This window comes from Rhopalosiphum padi, chromosome 4 (genome assembly GCF_020882245.1).
Source record: "Rhopalosiphum padi isolate XX-2018 chromosome 4, ASM2088224v1, whole genome shotgun sequence".
Taxonomy (NCBI): Eukaryota; Metazoa; Arthropoda; class Insecta; order Hemiptera; family Aphididae; genus Rhopalosiphum; species Rhopalosiphum padi.
In genome coordinates this window covers 4,067,900-4,088,316 of record NC_083600.1, presented here as the reverse complement: position 1 = coordinate 4,088,316, position 20,417 = coordinate 4,067,900, and the positions used below count along the sequence as shown (strand labels likewise).

Sequence of the window (20,417 nt, the reverse complement as noted above, 5' to 3'; positions counted from 1 at the left end):
AAATAACGTTATACATACATTACCGCTAACATATATATATTTAATTCATTCATTTCATGACAATGTGGCATTTGTCTATAAATTAATTAATGGTAAAATAGACTGTGCCGAGTTACTTGAGTTAGGTACTAAATTCAAGAGTTCCTAATATTATGACAAGACCCCCTTCATAGAGTCAACTAATAAAATTAATTACGCTGCAAATTTTCCATTATGTCACCTCTTGTACGATAATAAACTTATAAATTATTATTTTTTTTTATTCATTACAACTATGTTGAAAATATATGTAAATAATTTGCTAGTTTAACTTTAGTGTATTGCTATAACATCTCATACCCTACTAGACGATTTGTTATTTATCTATAATTCTATGTATATATACATAATTATACTGTACACTATAAAATAATAAACCTTTATTAATAAATAAAATAAATAAAAATAAATTGATATTGTTTTTATGTAGTTCTAAATTTCTAATAATAATGTTAACTTAGAATTATATCTTAATTTATTCAAAATTATATTTCAATTAATATTGTTTTATTTTATTGTGTTTGTGTAAGTTGCATAAGATATATCACCACAATTCTTGTTTTAAATTTCAGATACATATCTATTTTTAAATTGAAACAATAAAACATCAAAATTATATAGTGTACTATTTGAATTTATGATGGAAACACTCTAGAAATTAGTTTTATTGATTAAAATTATAGAAACTATTAACTATATTGTAACTATTTTAATTACATTAGTACATTACATTAAACTATTTTATCGCAAAACGTATCAGGTAGATTACCAAAAAATATGTCTTATATATGGCGGTACTAAAAATGGGAACCTCTTAATTATTTTGTCTCCCGCACAATAACGGTATAGACCGCGAGTGTATATCTATATTCTTCCATCCAAACTGTATACCATCACAGTACTAAGGTCATAAGGTATCTTCCTCGCCTCAAAGCCATATCGTGGACCGGCAATTATCATCTATACGTGACGACCTGATGATAATACATGAAGAATTACTGCCCATTCCCGTGGCCTAACAACAAAAATATTCAGCAAAACTCCAAAGTCATGTATTAATCATGAAACAAACGGTTTTTACGTTCCCGTTTTCGCATCACCATCCACGTACCTATGTTATAAAAGACAAACCACAGGTGGTCACTAAAGGGTCTCACACAAATTCATATAATTAAATTGTTTAAAACAAACCAATACCGTTTTCATTCATAACAGACTCGTTGACAAAAATTTACGTGAAGTTCTACAATAACGTATTTCTATTTAAAATTCTAATTACCTATACTCTATAGACTATAGAGTATAGAGTATAGACTGTATACTATTATGAATATATATTTTAAATGTCATCAAGTTTTAACCAATATTATCTTAACTTTTTTATCAAATCAATGTTTCCTTAAAAAAATTCGTGTAATTAATATTATTTATTCAACATGTTTGCGTCGAAAAATGATCATATATTCGCTGGTTAAAATATGTTTTTGGAACAATGGACAGAAACGAACACTTGATCTGTATGTTCGCGCAACCATGATAAGTTTGTTGTACGTGTGTATATAACTTGCTTAATGGTTTTAAATAACAAACTCGTTTAAAAATTAAAACAATTATTACAATAAATCATTTCAACTTTTCAGTGAACTATTTTTTTCAGTAACACTGAAATGTTGAAATAATATATTATACATATATATATTAAACATACGATAAAAAGAATTAAGCTTATTGTAAATTTTTATTATTGTTTATGAATTTGAATAAAATAAATAATATTGTTATAGTAATTATTAAGAAGTTCTAAATTAAATTTCACGTTTAAAAAAATAAAAATAAAAAGACCTATTTAAGAAAAAAATTAATAATTTTGGATAACAGTTGAGTAAAATACATTTATTTTAATTTTAAGATTTGCGTTATATTATGTAAAAGATAAATGTGATTAAAATACAAAAAAATATATATAATTAAATCTGCCATGGCTGGAACATTCAAATATGCAAAACTCATTAAATTTTATTAACAGATCTTAACTGGTAACAATATAAACAAATGATAAGCCACGAGCACAGATATACATAATATAATGTATACCCATGAACTATACCTATAGAAAAAAATCTGTCATTCAAACACAAAAATAATAAAGCAAAAGAAAAAAGCGGGGAACATGTGAGAAAAATATAAAAATATGAACAGAGAAAGAAAAAAAGAATGATAAGAGGGGGAATGAGAGAGAAAAAGAGAGGGGAAAAAGTGGCCACGACAAATTCAACTGGTCGAATTTTATTGGGCTGTTCGTAAGAGATGCGCGTGTTGGTACAAGCCGACGGCGATCCCGGATGTAGGTCATCGAGCCGGATGCGTTCTTATATAGTCGTCCAGACGTTTGGGCGGCCGCGTCTTAAAACTAGTCGATTTCGGCTCCTCCTGTCTTGCCATCGCACTATCACCACACTGTAATATGTAATAACGTTCGGTTGTAATGATAAAAAAAACTATTGGACAAGGTAAAAATAATAATAAGAGAATCATAATGGAAAATAACATGCATAACATATATATATATTCCGGGAAGAACCTTGAACTTGTCGCAAACACAACAACCATCAGTATAAAAGACCTCTCATAAATTCAGTCATTTACGACACCCGTAGCAAGAAATATACAAGTTTTTAACACTATGATATATAATATATATACTATGTATATAGTAAGTAGTTAGTGCGTCACCATTTTTGGGCAATAAGAACCTTTCCCTTTTAGTCTACTCAGCTACTGTATCTTTTCGGTCATTACAGTTTTCGCTAAAATTATCTTTAAACTGCTAATATAAAAATACTAAACACAAATAAAACAAATTGATTACCTACATTTTTTTACATTAATACTGCATTGATAAAGGTTTTTCGTACTTCATGATAATTGTTCTTGCGCAAAAAAAAAATAAATATATAATATATTAATAATTTAAGAGCTTTGTTATTTTGTATGCAGTATACGTTTTTGTAGATTATTAAACAATATTTAATAAACATATATTTATTTAGATCTAATAACAGCATTTAATTAAAATTCATTGAATTCTTAAATAAACCAAGAACTTTTTCCTTGAATTATACTCATTTGTGTGTATATACCAACCACTTACTCCATACGTATATTTTATTTTAAACTTATTTTCACGTTTATTGTAATACATTATTAATACAAATGTTGCTTGTTGGACAGCATGCATTACTGCAAGATTCGGTACCCGAGATAGTTTTCAAACGATGCTGCGCCTGAGTTTAAAGCTTGTCGTTTGCTTCGTATATTTTTACAAGTATCGGTTTCTGTACCAAATTTATTTTGCCGTTGTATTTCCAAAGATGTGTTCAAAATCGATTTCTTGTGTACAGGAACGTCAGGAACCCACGTGTCCACGTACCACATCTCACCGGTACACAGTGGTCTGAAATATATTATATAGTAAAGGTTGAAAACAATTGATAAAAACATATGTTATAATGACAACATATAACTGTTGTCGACTTGTATTACTTGGGAGTTTAATTTTCAACAAGTTAGATTGTAGTTGAGCCACACTCTATACGCTTGCGGCGCGAAGTCCTCTAAATTTTTTTTTGTAGAGACTTCAACATTGTGATTGCGGCGCTGGGTAAAAAGCAATATAATTATGAATCATACCTATTTTATTCACAGATTCTTTATTATAGTTGGAATAGATAGTATTTATTTATCCGACATTCCAGTATATTATATAACGTGTGCGTGCAGTTGGACACATTGTAGCAGGTAAAGTCCAAGTTAAAACTCGGTAAAGTAGCTGTCGTGTTACGTGCTGTCCGTTGATCGCGTATACATAATATGTTACATTTTCGTGATTAAATATGGGAAAAAACAATCCACGAGAAAGTGTCATCAGCCCTGCACCCCTACATAATATAAGTGTGTCATCCAAGCCGATCGCCACTCGCCCAGCCATCCCCTAAATATGGGTCTGCCGACGATCGCATGGCGTAGATGTGTATATAGGCAGCCGTACTGCGGGAAAATGAGTTTGTACGGACAGAAAAAAATATCGATATTATAAATATAAACAACGCGCGTTTGTGGCGGGAGCGAGTTGGAGGTATAAAACGATATTAAAAAATAGACCTATACGATCGGGATTGAGAATCGCGCTCGGCGACGACGTCCCACGTGTATAGCGACCATCGGCGTCCCCGCCCCCCGCCTAGTGCTTGCATAAATCTTATCGTGGCCGCAGCGCAGCACTGCAGCGCACACACGATGTTTATATTATCATTATGTAGGCCACGCAAGTGCGTGCCGCCGCCGCGGTCGTGTATATACACATAGACCTACAATATAGTATGTATATACATGTCCTGTGTGTGCGCGCTCGCGCGTGTGTGTTTGTGTGTGTACGCGTGTGTGTACGCGTGTCCGTGTGCGTATGCACGTGTTTGTGTGTGTGTGCGCGCGCGTGTGAGCGTATACATGTGTGTGTGCATATTATTTACAATACTTTATACGACGACGGCCCAGGCACTAACCTACATGCGTGTGTGTGTATATGTGTGTATATGTGTGTGTGTGCGTGTGTGTGTGTGTGTGTGTACAGTATATACTTCTTGCCGTGTGCGAGTGTGCGTGCGGCAACGACGGACACAATAATATAATCCTGAGCCGCCAATCAAGGTCAACAGGACTCTGACGCCCTCGCCGCCGCTGCGCCTCATCTGTTCGGCTGTACAGATACATCGCGTGTGCGTGCCACGACACGTACGACGAGCGGCAGCGTGCAATGGCCTGTGTGACCTTTGCCTGTACCTGCAGCCCGCAGTGTTCACCTCCGATCTAAGGAGAGACTAGAGAAAGAGAGAGAGAGAGACTAGAGAGAGAGAGACAGACAGACAGACAGAGATCATTAACGCGACGGGTCAACGACGGAGGTGGGCGACGGAACGCTTCCAACTGCAGATCTCCTCAATCGCCGACATGCCGAAAGGTCGCTTTAAGTGACTTATATTATTCAAAAATAATTTAGTCGATATCGACAATACGATTGACGTTGTACTATATAAAAAAAAATTGCAGTTAATACGTATAGGTACGCTCGCCATATCGCTGTATTGTATTGGTATGGTGGCTGATCGTCCGCCTCAGCCGTCGTGGGAAAATAAAATTGATGTAAGAACTACTATAGACCGGAAGACGCGGTTAGTATACTGCTACATAGCTATACACAATAAATAAATTATTAAATCGCGTGTAAGCCAGCTGCTGCAATGCTTAGTGGGACGGCCGAGTGCAAAATTTGAAGATGGTCGCAAGATTGTTAATGATCGGTCTTGTATTAAATAGGCCAAACTTAAACTGACCGCGGTTAACCCGCAGTGGTAGTTATTGAGGTATAGCTAGATGGCTAGTAAATAGTAGATAGATGATTAGTAATATAAAATATAATATTTCTATAGATATGGTATATTTTTACTCTTTTTTGGCTACTATATTATAGACGTTTGAAATGTTTGGATTTTTTTTTTTTTATAAAACTTAAAAACTCAATACAAAAGTTGTCAATACCTAAGTTTAAAAAAAAATTAAACGCAAATTTACAATAATTTTTTCGAGCGTTTGAAGAAAACACGATGACGAAATTTGTCAAAATAACGAACATTTGCAAATTATTTTGTAGTTAAAAATTTATAAAATATTCAATTTTTGTAGTTAAAACTTGCAAATTAAATAAAAGATTTCTCATAAGGAGTTTTTATTAAAATTCAAAAATCTAAGAACATACATGTACAATTTTTTTTGTATAGACATTCGAAGTTAAAATATTGATGGAATTGGATATTAAAATGAAGAATAATATTATTAATAATAAATAATAATAATTATATAAAATTATAATAAGTTGTTTTATTGTAATTCAAAAATATTTTTGAGGACTTTATACTTTTATAAATATATATTGTTATATTTGACAGTCTATAAGTATATACAATGATATTTTCAAAATATTTTAATTAATTTTAAGTTATCGTATTATATATATTATATTATGTATAAGTGTATTACTAATAGTGGTAATAATATAATAAATGCTATGTTTTCTGCAAAAAATTATCGTCCTACTAATAAGATAAATGTCTATAGTAGCAATATAAATGTTTATTATACCTATTTAACTATTTAAGTAATAAAATAAACTAGGAAATATAGGCTGACGACGTCTCCGCTCAGAATCATATTTCGCTTGTGATGATTTATCATTGAATTCAAATTCAACACATCCATTACAGTGACCTACTCAATGCGACGAAGTAAACTCAACACCTACTATACAGAAGAGCGGTTATACCGATTCTTTGCTCGCTTTTTATTTAGTATTCTGTGAAAACAATATGCAATAACCTATAAATTATGTTATAATATATAAATATGATATATTTGTTAGTTGTTACTTGTTACACACTTTTATGTTTAATAAATTACAATTTACCTATTGGACATTATGTATAGTAAATTGAATTGTTTATTCCTAGCATAATCTAGTTATTTTATGCATTTAATGCACTAATTGTTGAATAAGTACTTACAAACTAATGACAAACTATAGTCATGACACATCGAGGTTGAAAAATGTAGGCCACCTGGCGTCCAATACATATACTATTCTAAGGAGAAATACATTTTAATATTTAAATAACTATACTATGCTGAAAATGACCTATTGATTTATTATATATTTATATATCAATACTTAATGATGGGCATTATGTCAAACTCAGAACTTCAAACAATCAAACATTAATAGTTCGATTACCTACGTGACGCTATGCTTTACAGTACAGTACGTATATACACGATTAATTAACTTATTATCATGAAAAAAATATTAATCAACACATAACATTTCCATCTACAGTTATTAAAATTGATCAAAATTAATTATATTATCCAAACTTAAAACTATTAGATTCTATTTAAAAACATTTTATAAGGATTACTTTTTTTTTAAAATTTAAATTCAATTTTTTAATTCGTTTAATTTATAAATTCAATTATTATATTTTTGATTTATAATATTATATTAATATTAATAATAACCCACGAGTATTAAAATTAACACCCAAATATAGATATAAAATTTAACCCCGAGGATATTAAATTAGGTCTGTTTAATACATATATACTTTATTATACACGATCGGATAATTTTTATAATATAACAATATGAGAAAAAAATAATACTTATTTCAAGATAATAACCTATGTAATGTAGGCACATTTACGAGAACCCTTGATGAGTTGACTTATTCGCAGTGGAAAATCTGTATTCTTCCAGCGCGACAACCGTGACTAAAAAAAAACATGTTAAAGAATACACCATGGTGTGGAAAACCACGACAAAGAAATGACTTTGCTTTCTCTTTCACGCAGCATCCCGGCTGGAGTTTTCATGCTCTACTTATCTAGAGCATTTAAGAAACAATGCTCAAATCATGGACGGCTGTTCTATAATATTTCCCTAACATTAAACACAGTACACGTTCGTCATTTCTCTTGTATTTTATTGGTGACAAAATAATATTCACAAATATTATACAATTTAAACAATAATAAAAATTTGAAAACAATAATAATATATATATAAATATATATGAAAAATAAAAATAACGTTATAGACGGAGATTCAAAATCCCTTTGATTAAAAATTAACAATAACAGTTGTATAAAATAAAATTAAGTACGGTAATGTGTATAATTGTTTAGTTGGAATGTTCGTTTCGGAATGTATGTAAAATAGTATAGTTATTGTTCTGTTTTAGTCTTGAATTTTAATTAATATTAAGCACCAAGTTAAGTCTTTGTGTGTGTGTGTTTGTGCGTCAAGTATATGTGAATGGATGTACCTATATACAATATACTTCACTTTATCTTAGCAATAATACTTAGAAACCTCTTCCACAAGTTTATCCACGTTTTCTTCATTTATCTCAACAAATTTTTTGCTCTGTCTACTAAAATAGTAGATATCCCCGGTATATATGTCAAACCAAAGAGCGTGTATATGCAGGTCATGCGCCTCTAGACGCTTCCTAAGGAAACCGTAGCTGGCAATATTTTGCATCTGCTGTAGGGTATTAACCTATAACACACACAAATACACAATATGTCGATATATTAGTCTCTGTCTAATATAATATATTAGTGTTATATAAGCTTATGTAAAATCGTATAATATTCAATCTTATTAAATCTATTAAATTGTAATAGTTCATAATTGAAATTAAAAAAACTAATACAACATGAATAAAATATTCATTATCCACTATAAATTATTATAATACCAAGTACAAAGATAATTAGATGCTTAATATGAATAAAATAAATGAATATATATACTTTAAATTTGTAAATTTATGTAATTAGTTAATTATAATTCATCGATTAAAAAAGATTGTTATAACAATAACAATATTCAGAATATATTCTAATCACACGTATAGAAAAGTTATTTATTACTGATAAAAATAATTTATTTTGAATTTACGAAAACTATTTTAAGATTTACTAAAAATTATGTTAATATAAAAAAAATATACTAATTATCAATAAGATGTAAAACGATTTTATATATTTTATTTTATTTTTTTTTTTTTTTTTTAATAGCAAATCGTATACTAATTTATTGTTTAAAAATTATTTAAAATTCAATATTTTATTTAAAAATGATATTATATATATACTTAAATCTGAAAATCAGTATTATATAGTTAATAATATATTATATATGTACCTGTGATAACTTATCTGTGACGGAAAATTTGTCTTCCGGATCAATGTAAGCAATAATCCTGCGTAAGGGTGTCTCGGCTTGAAAAATGAGTGGTGTGTCGAAGCCTGCTGCTTCCAGTTGTTGATACTTTTCTAAAGATGATATTGCGTGAGTACAGAGCCATGATCGGAGCGGCGACATCCGACGGTTGTCGATGCTAGCAAATTCTGTGTCCCTGAGCAGGTGCAACAAGTTCATTGCCTAATAATACGTTACATTTAGGTAATTACAATAACAACATTTATTATTATTTATTTTTTATATGGACTAATGGAAAAATAAAATGCAATCCAATGTTATGTTGTAAGTTATAACTTTAAACTCATAATTGCTTCCATTTTTTATTTTTATTCATATTTAAAGGTTATTAATTATTATCAACGTTTTCTACATCACAAAATACAACACAACAAAAGTTTATATGGTATGACAAAAGTCATATGATTATATATGATGTACAAAGCGAAATGTTAAACAGATTTTATAAAATTGGCCTAACCTTATACCCTTCTAAAAGTACTAATACTTTTTCAAATAAACGCGGACATTATAAATCTCATTTTTAATACCAATTACCTATGATTTATTCTGTACTAAATGTACCTAATCAATAAATAATGCTTGACATACTTAAAATGTTGTAGATTTTGAATCATTCACTTTCAATTGCCAAAAAAAAATTTTATTTTATTTAAAAATATTTAAAATTGTAAAATAGATACTTAATTCTGTAAACTTGAATGATGTATCTAAATTATCATGGCATATTTCTACTTGTATGTACCTACATATACATTTAAAACACATTTAATGAGTTTACAATAATTTAATTAGGTACACTGTATTGGTTATGTGGAGAAAAAAGTGAGTGTTGAAAATTAATTAAATCTTAGTGTTAAATTAACATTTTTTTATTCACCAGTATTTATTTTTAAATATAACATTACTTTGCAATCAGAATGCCCGCAAACAATCACATGCCTTATATCGTTATGTACACATCCTAGTTCCAAGGCAGCTGGTTCACATGTAGTATATTCATCTAGGAAATGTTGCGAATGTGGAATCAAATTTCCAGCATTTCGAACTAAATACCATAACATAAAAGTTTAATAATTATATATTTTTGCTACTACATCGCAATTAAAAATAAAATTTACGCAAATGCACAAATAATTATAAATTACTAGTATTATTTATATAACATCATTAATATCAAATAAAGTAGGTCACAAAATTAATAACGTTTTTGGCAATAATTTATTAATTTATAATATGTTTAACGTATTTACGTATATTACAGTATAGTGTATAAATTATATTATTTATATTATATACCTACGTCATAATAGAACATTTTTATAGTCAACTACTCCTACAATGTAATTTCCCAATTAAAAAATATTGTTTGCTTTTATCATTTATGTCCGTACCATAGATTATACTACTTTGGTACACACGCTTAATGTAACATTCATTTAAAGATTGTATAATTAAAAATCCTGTATAAATTTAAATACATAAAAATATTCCAAAAGAACATTAAAGATTTTAAAAATAATATTAAAAAATAAGCATGCTGTATTCTAAACTATATTATAATTTAGAATGTATGCTGCTCCTGAATTATAAAAAATATACTAACCAATGAACATGTCACCAATATTAGTTTCAGTAAATCGAGCTGGCAACATACGGCTGTCCATACAAGTGAAAAATAAAGCTTTAGGCTGAAACATATAATACATTAATACAATAATATTAAAACGTCTATATTTTATAAAATGTATTATTTATAGTTACTATTAATCATTAAAACATATTTATAGGAATATTAAAAAACAAATTATAAGATTAATGGTTAATCGTATTACATATTATAATATTTTAATTATATACTATATTCCAATTAACTAAAACCAATATTAGTAAAAAAATAAACCATGACACCAAATATTTTATATTTAAATGTTAATATATAACTCCGAATCTATAAAAGTAGCATGTTAATACAATTAGAAGGTAAATAAAATATTTAGTTAATAATTTATTTTTTTAACTGTGAATATTTTAGAATTTCTCACCAAAACAATATTTTACTGTAATAAAATATTAAAATTTATTTTAATCGTTATGCGATTATTCGTTTTTAACGTTCATAAATACAACGGTAGATATTTTGTTTACCTAACCTCGTTTCATCTGTAATTATCAAAGTGTATTAATATTTAGTACTCAATTTTAATTTATTGTAATATTGTGCTACATACCCATATGCAATAAAATAAATTCTAATACGTATTTATACGTATTAATTTTCTTATTTTTTTAAAAAAAACAATGATTTAAATGTACAATATTTTTAAGCATAATATAATTTTAAATTTTAACAGACAAGCTATCTGCTGGATGTCACGTACACTCTTGTTATGTTAGTGTTCAACAATAACTTATTTATAACTCGTTTATGTAAAATCCGATCGTAATTAATTATTATGACTGTAAGCTCAAATATTATTTTCCAAATTTGAAATAAAATTATACTTAGCATTTAAACTTATCGAGTATTAAACACCTACTGTTATTTAAAGCTTAAGACAACCAGGCTTGCAAAGTCTTATTTGTATTAAATTACCTAAGCAATTTAAATAGTTCAAATTTAAAAATTATAAAGTAATAATATTATAATGCACGGAACATTGAAATACGAAATTTATGTATAATTGAGTTTCTGAAAAAAATAAACTATACGTAACAAAATTAATTTAACGTCTAAAATGAAGTCTCAAAAAATATTAGGTAGGTACATGTAATTGTTGTAACTTTTCATTAATGAATCAAAATTTCACTTACATTATGGATTCTATTTTTGTGTGGAGACTGGAGCGCAAATGTATAGAAAAATGTATGTATATTGTATATACATAAAATTGTATAACAGTATAACAGTATAACACAATTTTCACTTATGTAGATATAAATGGTATGATATAGAATTATCATAGAACATAATACAGGTATGACATAGGTAACGAAAATAATATGAATGATGATTTTATAAACGATGTTTCTAACAGACATAACAAAACTACTAACTAGTAATATACTTTGCTTCTTGATAAAAAACAGAGGTTACAATGATTTCCAATTACTAATGGATATAAAGTGCGAAATTATTGCTATCTATAACTAGCATTATTTCCCTTTATTCGCCTTTACTTCCATTTTATTATTTAAATTTGAAAGTAATATTTACAGATAAATCATTAAATCAAACAATTTTAAAAATGATTCTGAGCGATTTTAATACACTAAATACTGAAACTGACATTTTGAAATGCGCTCAGAAAAATTAGGTAATACAAGTTATGATTTATGAATAAGATGTGTTTAAAATTTTCCTATTTAAAACTTTATCACATATCAGTTATAATACCTTCAAAATTTCAAAATAATCTAAAAAAAAATAATCGGTAAAAACTAGGTAATATAATCTAAACATTTTAATTATATATTGGTACAGTTTATAAATTTGTAGTCGTTATAAAGGTAATTGTTGAAGGAAGTTTTTTGCAACCTTAAATTAACGTAACACAGAAGTTAGTTTTCTCTGTCTCTTGTACACAATATTATATTATAGAAAAAACAAGTTCAGGAAGGCCAATCAAAACGTATAAACTATAAAAAAGTCATTTTAGATTATTAGCACTAAAACAACTACTAAATAGGTAGACTATTATATATTGAAGAACGTATATTATTTTTAAAAATGTATTTTATAGTAAAAAAATTAACCCAGTTTATTACAAAAATTTAATTTAATAAATTTAATTTTAATAGAAGACCTATTTTTTGAAGTGCCTACTATAAACATGTGCAATTATTAATCTTTTTAAAGACGCTCAATGAGTATTAAGTTAGGGAGTTATAAGAAGGTATGTAAACAGATTGTGGTTATATTACTTCTAAAAATTAACTCATACTCACCATATTTGTACTAACCTAAAGAATATAATATAATCGTTTAAATACTTTCATCTTTATAGAGCTTACATATTATGCATTCAAACTAGTTAATAAACTCTAAATAAATAATACAAATATTAATTATTAATAAGTATATGACTCTTAGCTATATTTTTAGAAGATAAACATTTATATATTATATAATTTTTTATAATTACAAAAGTAACTTTTAATAATATAATTCAATCACTAATGTTATCATTTTGACGCAGTACCTACCTAATAATCGATAAAACTTTAGAAATAAATAGTACCTAATTAGAACGGCATACGTTAAGTTAAATTACATTAAATTAAGATTAAATAGATTCTCAAGTGTATTTAAATAAAAAAATTCTTTCTATACAATATATATGCAATTATTGAATTATATAATAGGGTTTCTTCATTCTCGAAAAAATGGAATTTATATTAATACTTTTGTATGGTTTCTTATGCTTGAGTGCTTGACCCTATTGTACAAACTGACAAATTGCCAATTTTAATTAATTAAACAATTGAATACCGATTTTGCGTAACCAAGTCAACCTAGTACCTACATATTATTATACCATATTGTATGTTAATAAAAAACAAATAACAAGTCAAAGTCTGACATAATAATAATAATATAATTCATGAAATAATACAAGCCACATTAAAAAAAAAAAACTGGAGAAGCCACTTTGCTATATAGAAGGTGTCGAGTATATCTCGTTATCAAGAAAGAAGGTCACTTTAATGGATGTGAAAAATTTGAATTTAATAATAAATTGATAAAGCATTGTATACTCTACATACACTGCTCTGATCAGGAATGGTTTGCATAGAATATTTTAAAGATGTTTTACTAAATACAGTGTGATCCACCAAGCATGCTCATCCATAATTTTTCTCTTTAATAATAAATTTATACTATTTCTGATTTTTTAGAAAATTTGATTTCGAATTTTAATTGTAATATATATATAGGTATATATGTGTAGTCATAACTCATAAGTATATATGTATACATTAAAGACATATATTAAAATACTGTAAAATATTCAATTTTAAAGTGTCATGTGACGATACTAACTTATTTTGTTCAAATACGTAATAATCACCTTTTTTTCTGTAAATTGTTAGGAAACACTTTTTTGAAAATTGTATGTGTTTAAATCAAAAATTCTAATATGAGGCTTTTGAGTTATTTAGCTTTGTGTACTATAAGGACAATATATTTGAAATATATTATAGTTTTACCGATTGTACCAGATAAACACGATGCCGGATGTACCTAATAAAGAAAACGATAAGCTGTTTATCGAAGTCGTAGTGTAGCTGTATTGCATTATTTGAATTTTACACTGTTATATTTAGTATTCAGAGTCGTTTTAGAATAGTTAGGTAATGTTTAAAATAATTTTTAAGGTATTTTTTAAGACATTTTTCTCGATTTTTAGAGTATTTAAATTCACACTCTACTTATTACCTACTCGTTAGAATTTTAATTTATATACTAATATACCACCATACCACCAAACAAAGATGTAAATGCTCAATAGGTTATATCACTGTATAAATAGTAAAAAATTAATCAAAATACTTAGAAAATTGGATTGTGTAAAGAAGATATAAATAATAATATACAAAAGTAATAGGTAACAAAAAGCTTCAATTTTACAAGAATATTTTTTAAATTACTACATAACTTTATTCGTTATTTTTCATAAAAATATCTTTTAATTTTGTTGACATTTGAACTTAAAATTTCTATACCGAAAAATTGTGTATTTATCCTAATTTTAGATTTCTCTAAGAACAACTTACGAAAATCATATTGTATAATATTTTCAATTTTTTTGAGCTAGCATACATTTATTAGTAATATTTATAGAAAATAATTAAAAAGTTCGAAATTAATATCTATTAATAGCTTGAAATTAGTTTAAATATTTTAAAATTTCACTTTACAAAATAATGATAGTTTGAGTACCAAAAGCTTTTATTATAGTTAGTTTTTTTTTCAATTACCAGTTAAGAAGTTTTAGAATTTTATTTTAGATTTGCATAAAAATATTATGAATTTTTAACTTCAAAATAATTCGCAAATATTCGTCGTTTTGATGAATTTCAAAAATATTTGAACTTCAACATATCACGGAATATGTACTTATTCTTAGTGATATAGGTGGACAGACCGCCGAATCAGTTTTCATATACAATGATAAGGAACACAAAAAAAATTTACACACGCATCATTGAAAAACTGTGTCAATACTTTCATCGCTCTGTTTAGAATTTCATATCTATAGTCTATATTATAAATTATAATAATTTATTTTGATAAATCATAGTCGTATATTAAGATTACGTATGAAGAAGACATTTTTGTAGAATTAGATATTCAAATAAAATTCTAGAAAATGCCAAATTTTAATGAATAAAAATAAAAATGAATATCATAAAATTATGTAAGTAACAATATCGTCTTCTAGGCATAAGTCATAAACGAAAATATTATCTTATCAGTATTTAACATTTCAAGTTACAACTTCGTTAGGTACTTTAGGTACTTATTAGCATTAGAAAATCTAAAATATTTAAACATAATTTATCGTTTATAATGTATCGTTGTTCATAATATGTTTTTAATAACGTAATATTACCAAAATACTATAGGTACCTATATTGTATCTGTATGTACCTACGTAATATGTAATAACTAGATGCTAGAAAAAAACTTATATATAGGTATTATAATTTGTCAGGTTAATTTGTCTATCTATTTCATCGAAACGGTCAATGAAAAAATACCATTTTTTTTATTTGATTGCCTTCATTTATAAACACTTCCTAACGGCTAACATATAAATATGGCAAAATTGTATTGATATTGCATATGAAACTGAATAATAGAAAATACAAATATTAGAACACAAAATATGTTTTTATATTGATACTTTATTATAGGTATGGTCATTGATTTTATAATATATTATTGTAAATTATAAAATAATGGTACGGTGTACATACTATTATCTATTGGTAATTTATACGTTAAAAAAAAGCAATATGCGGGCAGAATACTTAAGTAGATTTCACGGCCTATTTAATTTTTGGCAAAAACGACAGAGCTAAAAAATATACTAACGTAGTAACTATGAGTATACAGGGGCGGCGTTTCAACTAGTTTCAAAAGTGTATCAAATTAAAGGATGGCTGGCCGATTCTTCTCCTCCGCAGGACGTGGGCCACTTAGAAACGTCTCACGTCACCTCCCATCACGTAAAAAGTATCCAACAATAATAGTAATAACTAATCAAGTATAAGTAAGGCCTATCACAGCGTTTTCCAAAATGTGTTCCGCCCAGGCACATATACAAAAAAAATTTCGGGGATGGGGGGTTCACCCCCCCCCCTGTATACGTGCCTGGTTCCGCCAGATGTATGATGAATGAGAAAATTATTTTATATTATATTTGGATTATTTATATTATTAAAAATTATTATTTTATATTATTTATTAAAGGGGGTTCCACGAAACACAAACTATTTCTCAAGGGTACGGCACGGCAGTCGTAGGAATTTGGGAACCGCTGGCCTATCGTTTGCCCCTTCGTCACATCATGACAATGCAAATGCAGAGGCGTGTCTAGGACCAAAATTTAGGATAGGCCTGGTTATAAAAATAATTTGTTACATTTTACATTCAGTATTCAGTGTGCTTATATAAATATAATTTTAAAATGCATATTTTGGGTATACTTAAAGGTTAAAAATCAGGGTAGGTCCGGGCCTACCAGGCCTACCCGCTGGACACGGCGCCTCTGCGCAAATGCTGTAAAATGATCATATAGATATTTAAAAAAAATTGATCATATCGAATTTAGTATTAAATAATCATGAAATATTAATGAAAATTGTATGAAGAAATCGAAAAAACATTGAAGGTAAAATTGAATTGCGTCCGTTTTAGTCACAGGGAAAGTGAGAAAACCCTGCTTACCTCCCAAGTACACATTAAATGACGCTAGACCCTAGACCCCCCCCCCCCTAGGATAGCCACTGCTACGGTTCACGCATTGTTTATAAAATAGTTAATTTTATTATTTATGGATAAACAAAGACTAGCCAAATAGTGTATTAAAAATAAATAAATATTAATTAATTAAAATTACGTTTCTATCGAAAATACAAAATATTACAGCTTGCTGCAGCACCGCCACACAGGCGCCGTTTTTACAAAAACATCGTTATCGTTGCGTTCTATGGCAGCACTGAGTCCGATACTACGACTTTCGTGAAAACGATAAGCGCGCACGCCGCACGTTTTCTGATGATAACCAGTTACCAGTCGGTGGTTTTCTGATATTATTTTCTGTGGGCCGCTGTATAATTAATTGTATAACGCCGTTTCAGCAGCTGACAAAGTGACAACTGACAAAACTATCAACGGCAAGTGACAAGGCAATAATTACTAACGTTTTAGGTAAAGCATATTTTAAAATAACGCAGCATTTTGTTTAAGTATTAATGTCTAATAGCTCGAACTGTGCCCCCCCCAAATATTGGCGTTGACCTTACCTCCGGGTTATTTTTCACCTGGACGAACTGCTCGACCATTTTCGCCCTGTTCGTTCGCCTGTACTTCATTATGCCCCGAAATATCCGGTCCATGTCGGTCGGTCGCCCCGCTCTACGTCTAACATTGGCCACTGCACATCGCCCGAGCTCGACTTACCAGTGACTACTGCCTTTGAAAAGTTCGACCGCGATCGTCGGCCGGTTGCTGTGCAACTTAATGCTGTCGTCGCCGGTCGACCTCCCGACGCTCAAGGGCGTCCGCCGCCGCCGCCTCCGCCTGCCTTGATAGTTAATTACGATTTGGCGCGCGCGCCCGTGCGTACCTACCGCGTGTTATACAACGTACTGTACACGCGCGAGTCTATTCAATTTGAATAATTAATCGGTTTATTTTCCCGCGGTCGTAATTCATATTAAAGCTAGAATAGAAAAAAAATCGTGACTGTGAACCAAACACCTGTTAACTTGCGAATTCACGAGTCTGCTGCGATAATAAAGCTCTCGGCTACTGAACACTTTATTCGTAAACATCGCGGTGCAGGACGTGAATCATGTTCCCATCAAAGACAACTCGATGTGTAATTTGTCTGTCTAAAAACCAATAATCTGAACCACACACTACAAGTGGTGATTTTTAAAATATTGTTTCAAATGAATAACCATAATAGTGATGAATCAATTCTGGATCTATTTTAATTAAACAGTGTATCATTGTGTATGCAATATTATTGAACATTAGTCCTTGATAACAAATTGAAAATAATGAAATATGAGTTTTATCTTCTAATTTCTTAAATAGATATTTTACTATTTTAGCATCAAGAAAACTCACACGACAATAGCGTATTTCAATTTGTTTGGGAATATTCTGTTTTTAGAGAATAATTAAATAAATGAAGAAAAAAAACATTATTTTTTTATTTCTTTGCATTGATTATAGTGGCTATACTAACAACTAGTTACAAAACTAAATAATTAATATATTTTATAAGTTTAAAATAAATACATTAAACGTAACTCATAAGTTTTAAAATATAATCGGTACCAATTTTTGTTTTATAATGATATTTAATGTATGTCAAATAAAAAAAACATTAATTAATACTTTTTCAAATATGAATAAAATTAATTATTTTGACTTATATGTAATTTTTTTTACAGACATTAAAATGGAACAAAACGTAGAAGAAATTCAAGAGAACTTGTTAAAATTTGGTTGTTGTCGAGTATGTGCAGTTAGGCATCTTACGAAACCTTCTACCATAAATGTTAAGACATTAATTGCTGCATCAGAACAGGATCATGATGAACCAAAACGTCTAAAAAAAAATCCTTGTATAGCGTGTTTAGGATTATTCCAAAATCCACAAAAAGATGATATTATTAATAAAATTATTTCTTATCTAAAAACATCTAAATATGATTCAGATACATTTAATTTAGCATTTAATCTACCAATGTGTACTATTATTCGCGGGCATTCAATAGCATTATATGTTTCAAAATTAAGAATAACGTTCAATCCAACATTTCCTACAGCTTTTGTGTGTGCTAAAGATGCTTGGAAACTAATGGCTGAAGATGCTATTGTAAAAGCCACCGGTAAACGTTTTGATGTACACTCACCATTACTAGTTACTGTAGGTTTTCATTATGATGATATTAAAGATGAATGTAATTGTTTAAATGCAATTATAAAATTAAGTAACAAAAATTTACAGAGCATTTTATCTCAAATGGATAACAAAGATTTTGTTAATCAATATGGTGAAATGCCATCAGTACCAGAATCAACAATAGAATTCAAAAGTGTAGATGCTAGACATGAAAGTGTATATATCGCTGGTCGTTATAATAAGTGGTCTAGGACCCTTTCTCAAACACCTTGGATAGTAGACCAAGAAAGGAGGCTAGAGAGTTCAGTTGAAGAAATTATATCTAATCCAATTAAAAAACATGCACTGGCTGATGAATTCAGATTCTCGTCATCTGGTAGAGAAGACATTGATGTCAGAATGTTAGGAAGAGGAAGGCCGTTTGCTATTGAATTAGTCAATCCAAAACTAACTAAATTCAGCTATGAAGTATTGAGGGAAATTGAAAATGAAATAAACACAGATCCTCAAGTAACTGTAACACACTTGCAAAACGTTGTTAAAGATCAATTAAAAGAATTAAAATCTGGTGAGGAATTTAAAATTAAAGTCTATAAGGCCCTTTGTTACGTTGAAGGAGAGTTACCAGATATGGAAAAACTCAACAACTGTGCCCCTCTAGAAATAGCACAGTACACCCCAATCCGAGTATTACATAGAAGAGCTAATATGGTCAGGCCTAGAACTATACACTCAATGAAAGCTGTAGCAACTAAAGTCGGTAAAGATAATGGCTGTTCATTTTTCAATGTGATTTTATCTACCCAGGCTGGTACATATGTGAAAGAATTTGTACATGGAGACTTTGGACGTACAAATCCTTGTCTCAGAACAGTTTTGGAAAATGATACAGTTGACATATTAGCTTTGGATGTTTTAGACATTGAAATTGATTGGCCTACACCTGTTAAATATTAATTTAATAGTGACTAATATCATGGTTTACTATTGATACATGTAATAGGTTAAATTTATCCAATTCTATGATTGATATTCAGTACTGAAAACGTTTTTTTATATTTTTAAATATTCTATAAATATTAAGATTATTAAGTGATTATGTTGAATATTAATATTATGATAAATAAACATGTGATGTCTTAGAAAATATAAACTCTTATTATACTCCTACATAAAATTTGTGTACAGATTTAATTTTCTAACTGAAAAGTGTGTATTTTATTCAATTTATACAATTGACTTATTCGCGTGCTTATAATATCACATCCCAATATTAAAATATATAGTTTAAAGAGATACAAATTTTGTTTAAGGAAAAATGATGTTTGTTA

The 20,417-nt window shown here is 28.7% G+C and overlaps 2 protein-coding genes across 4 annotated transcripts; one reads left to right on the top strand and one right to left on the bottom strand.

Moving 5' to 3' along the window:
* Positions 1-7,611: 7,611 nt before the first annotated feature.
* LOC132928618 (beta carbonic anhydrase 1-like) lies at positions 7,612-17,707 on the bottom strand. Of its 2 annotated transcripts, none has more exons than XM_060993423.1 (5): positions 17,471-17,707; positions 10,542-10,626; positions 9,844-9,983; positions 8,858-9,097; positions 7,612-8,206 (listed from the first exon to the last, which is right to left on the bottom strand). In XM_060993423.1, exons 1-5 carry the CDS (start codon positions 17,561-17,563, stop codon positions 7,997-7,999), a joined length of 768 nt encoding a protein of 255 aa, XP_060849406.1. In that variant the 5' UTR covers positions 17,564-17,707; the 3' UTR covers positions 7,612-7,996. The 2 variants fall into 2 exon arrangements, with proteins under 2 accessions (XP_060849406.1, XP_060849405.1); XM_060993422.1 differs by lacking the exon at positions 17,471-17,707 and adding an exon at positions 11,750-11,914.
* On the top strand, positions 17,218-20,388 carry LOC132928617 (tRNA pseudouridine synthase Pus10). 2 transcript variants are annotated; one of them, XM_060993420.1, is made up of 2 exons: positions 17,218-17,375; positions 18,632-20,388. In XM_060993420.1, exon 2 carries the CDS (start codon positions 18,640-18,642, stop codon positions 20,041-20,043), a length of 1,404 nt encoding a protein of 467 aa, XP_060849403.1. In that variant the 5' UTR covers positions 17,218-17,375; positions 18,632-18,639; the 3' UTR covers positions 20,044-20,388. The 2 variants fall into 2 exon arrangements, with proteins under 2 accessions (XP_060849403.1, XP_060849404.1); XM_060993421.1 differs by having other exon boundaries at positions 17,221-17,341.
* The last annotated feature ends 29 nt before the right edge of the window (positions 20,389-20,417 follow it).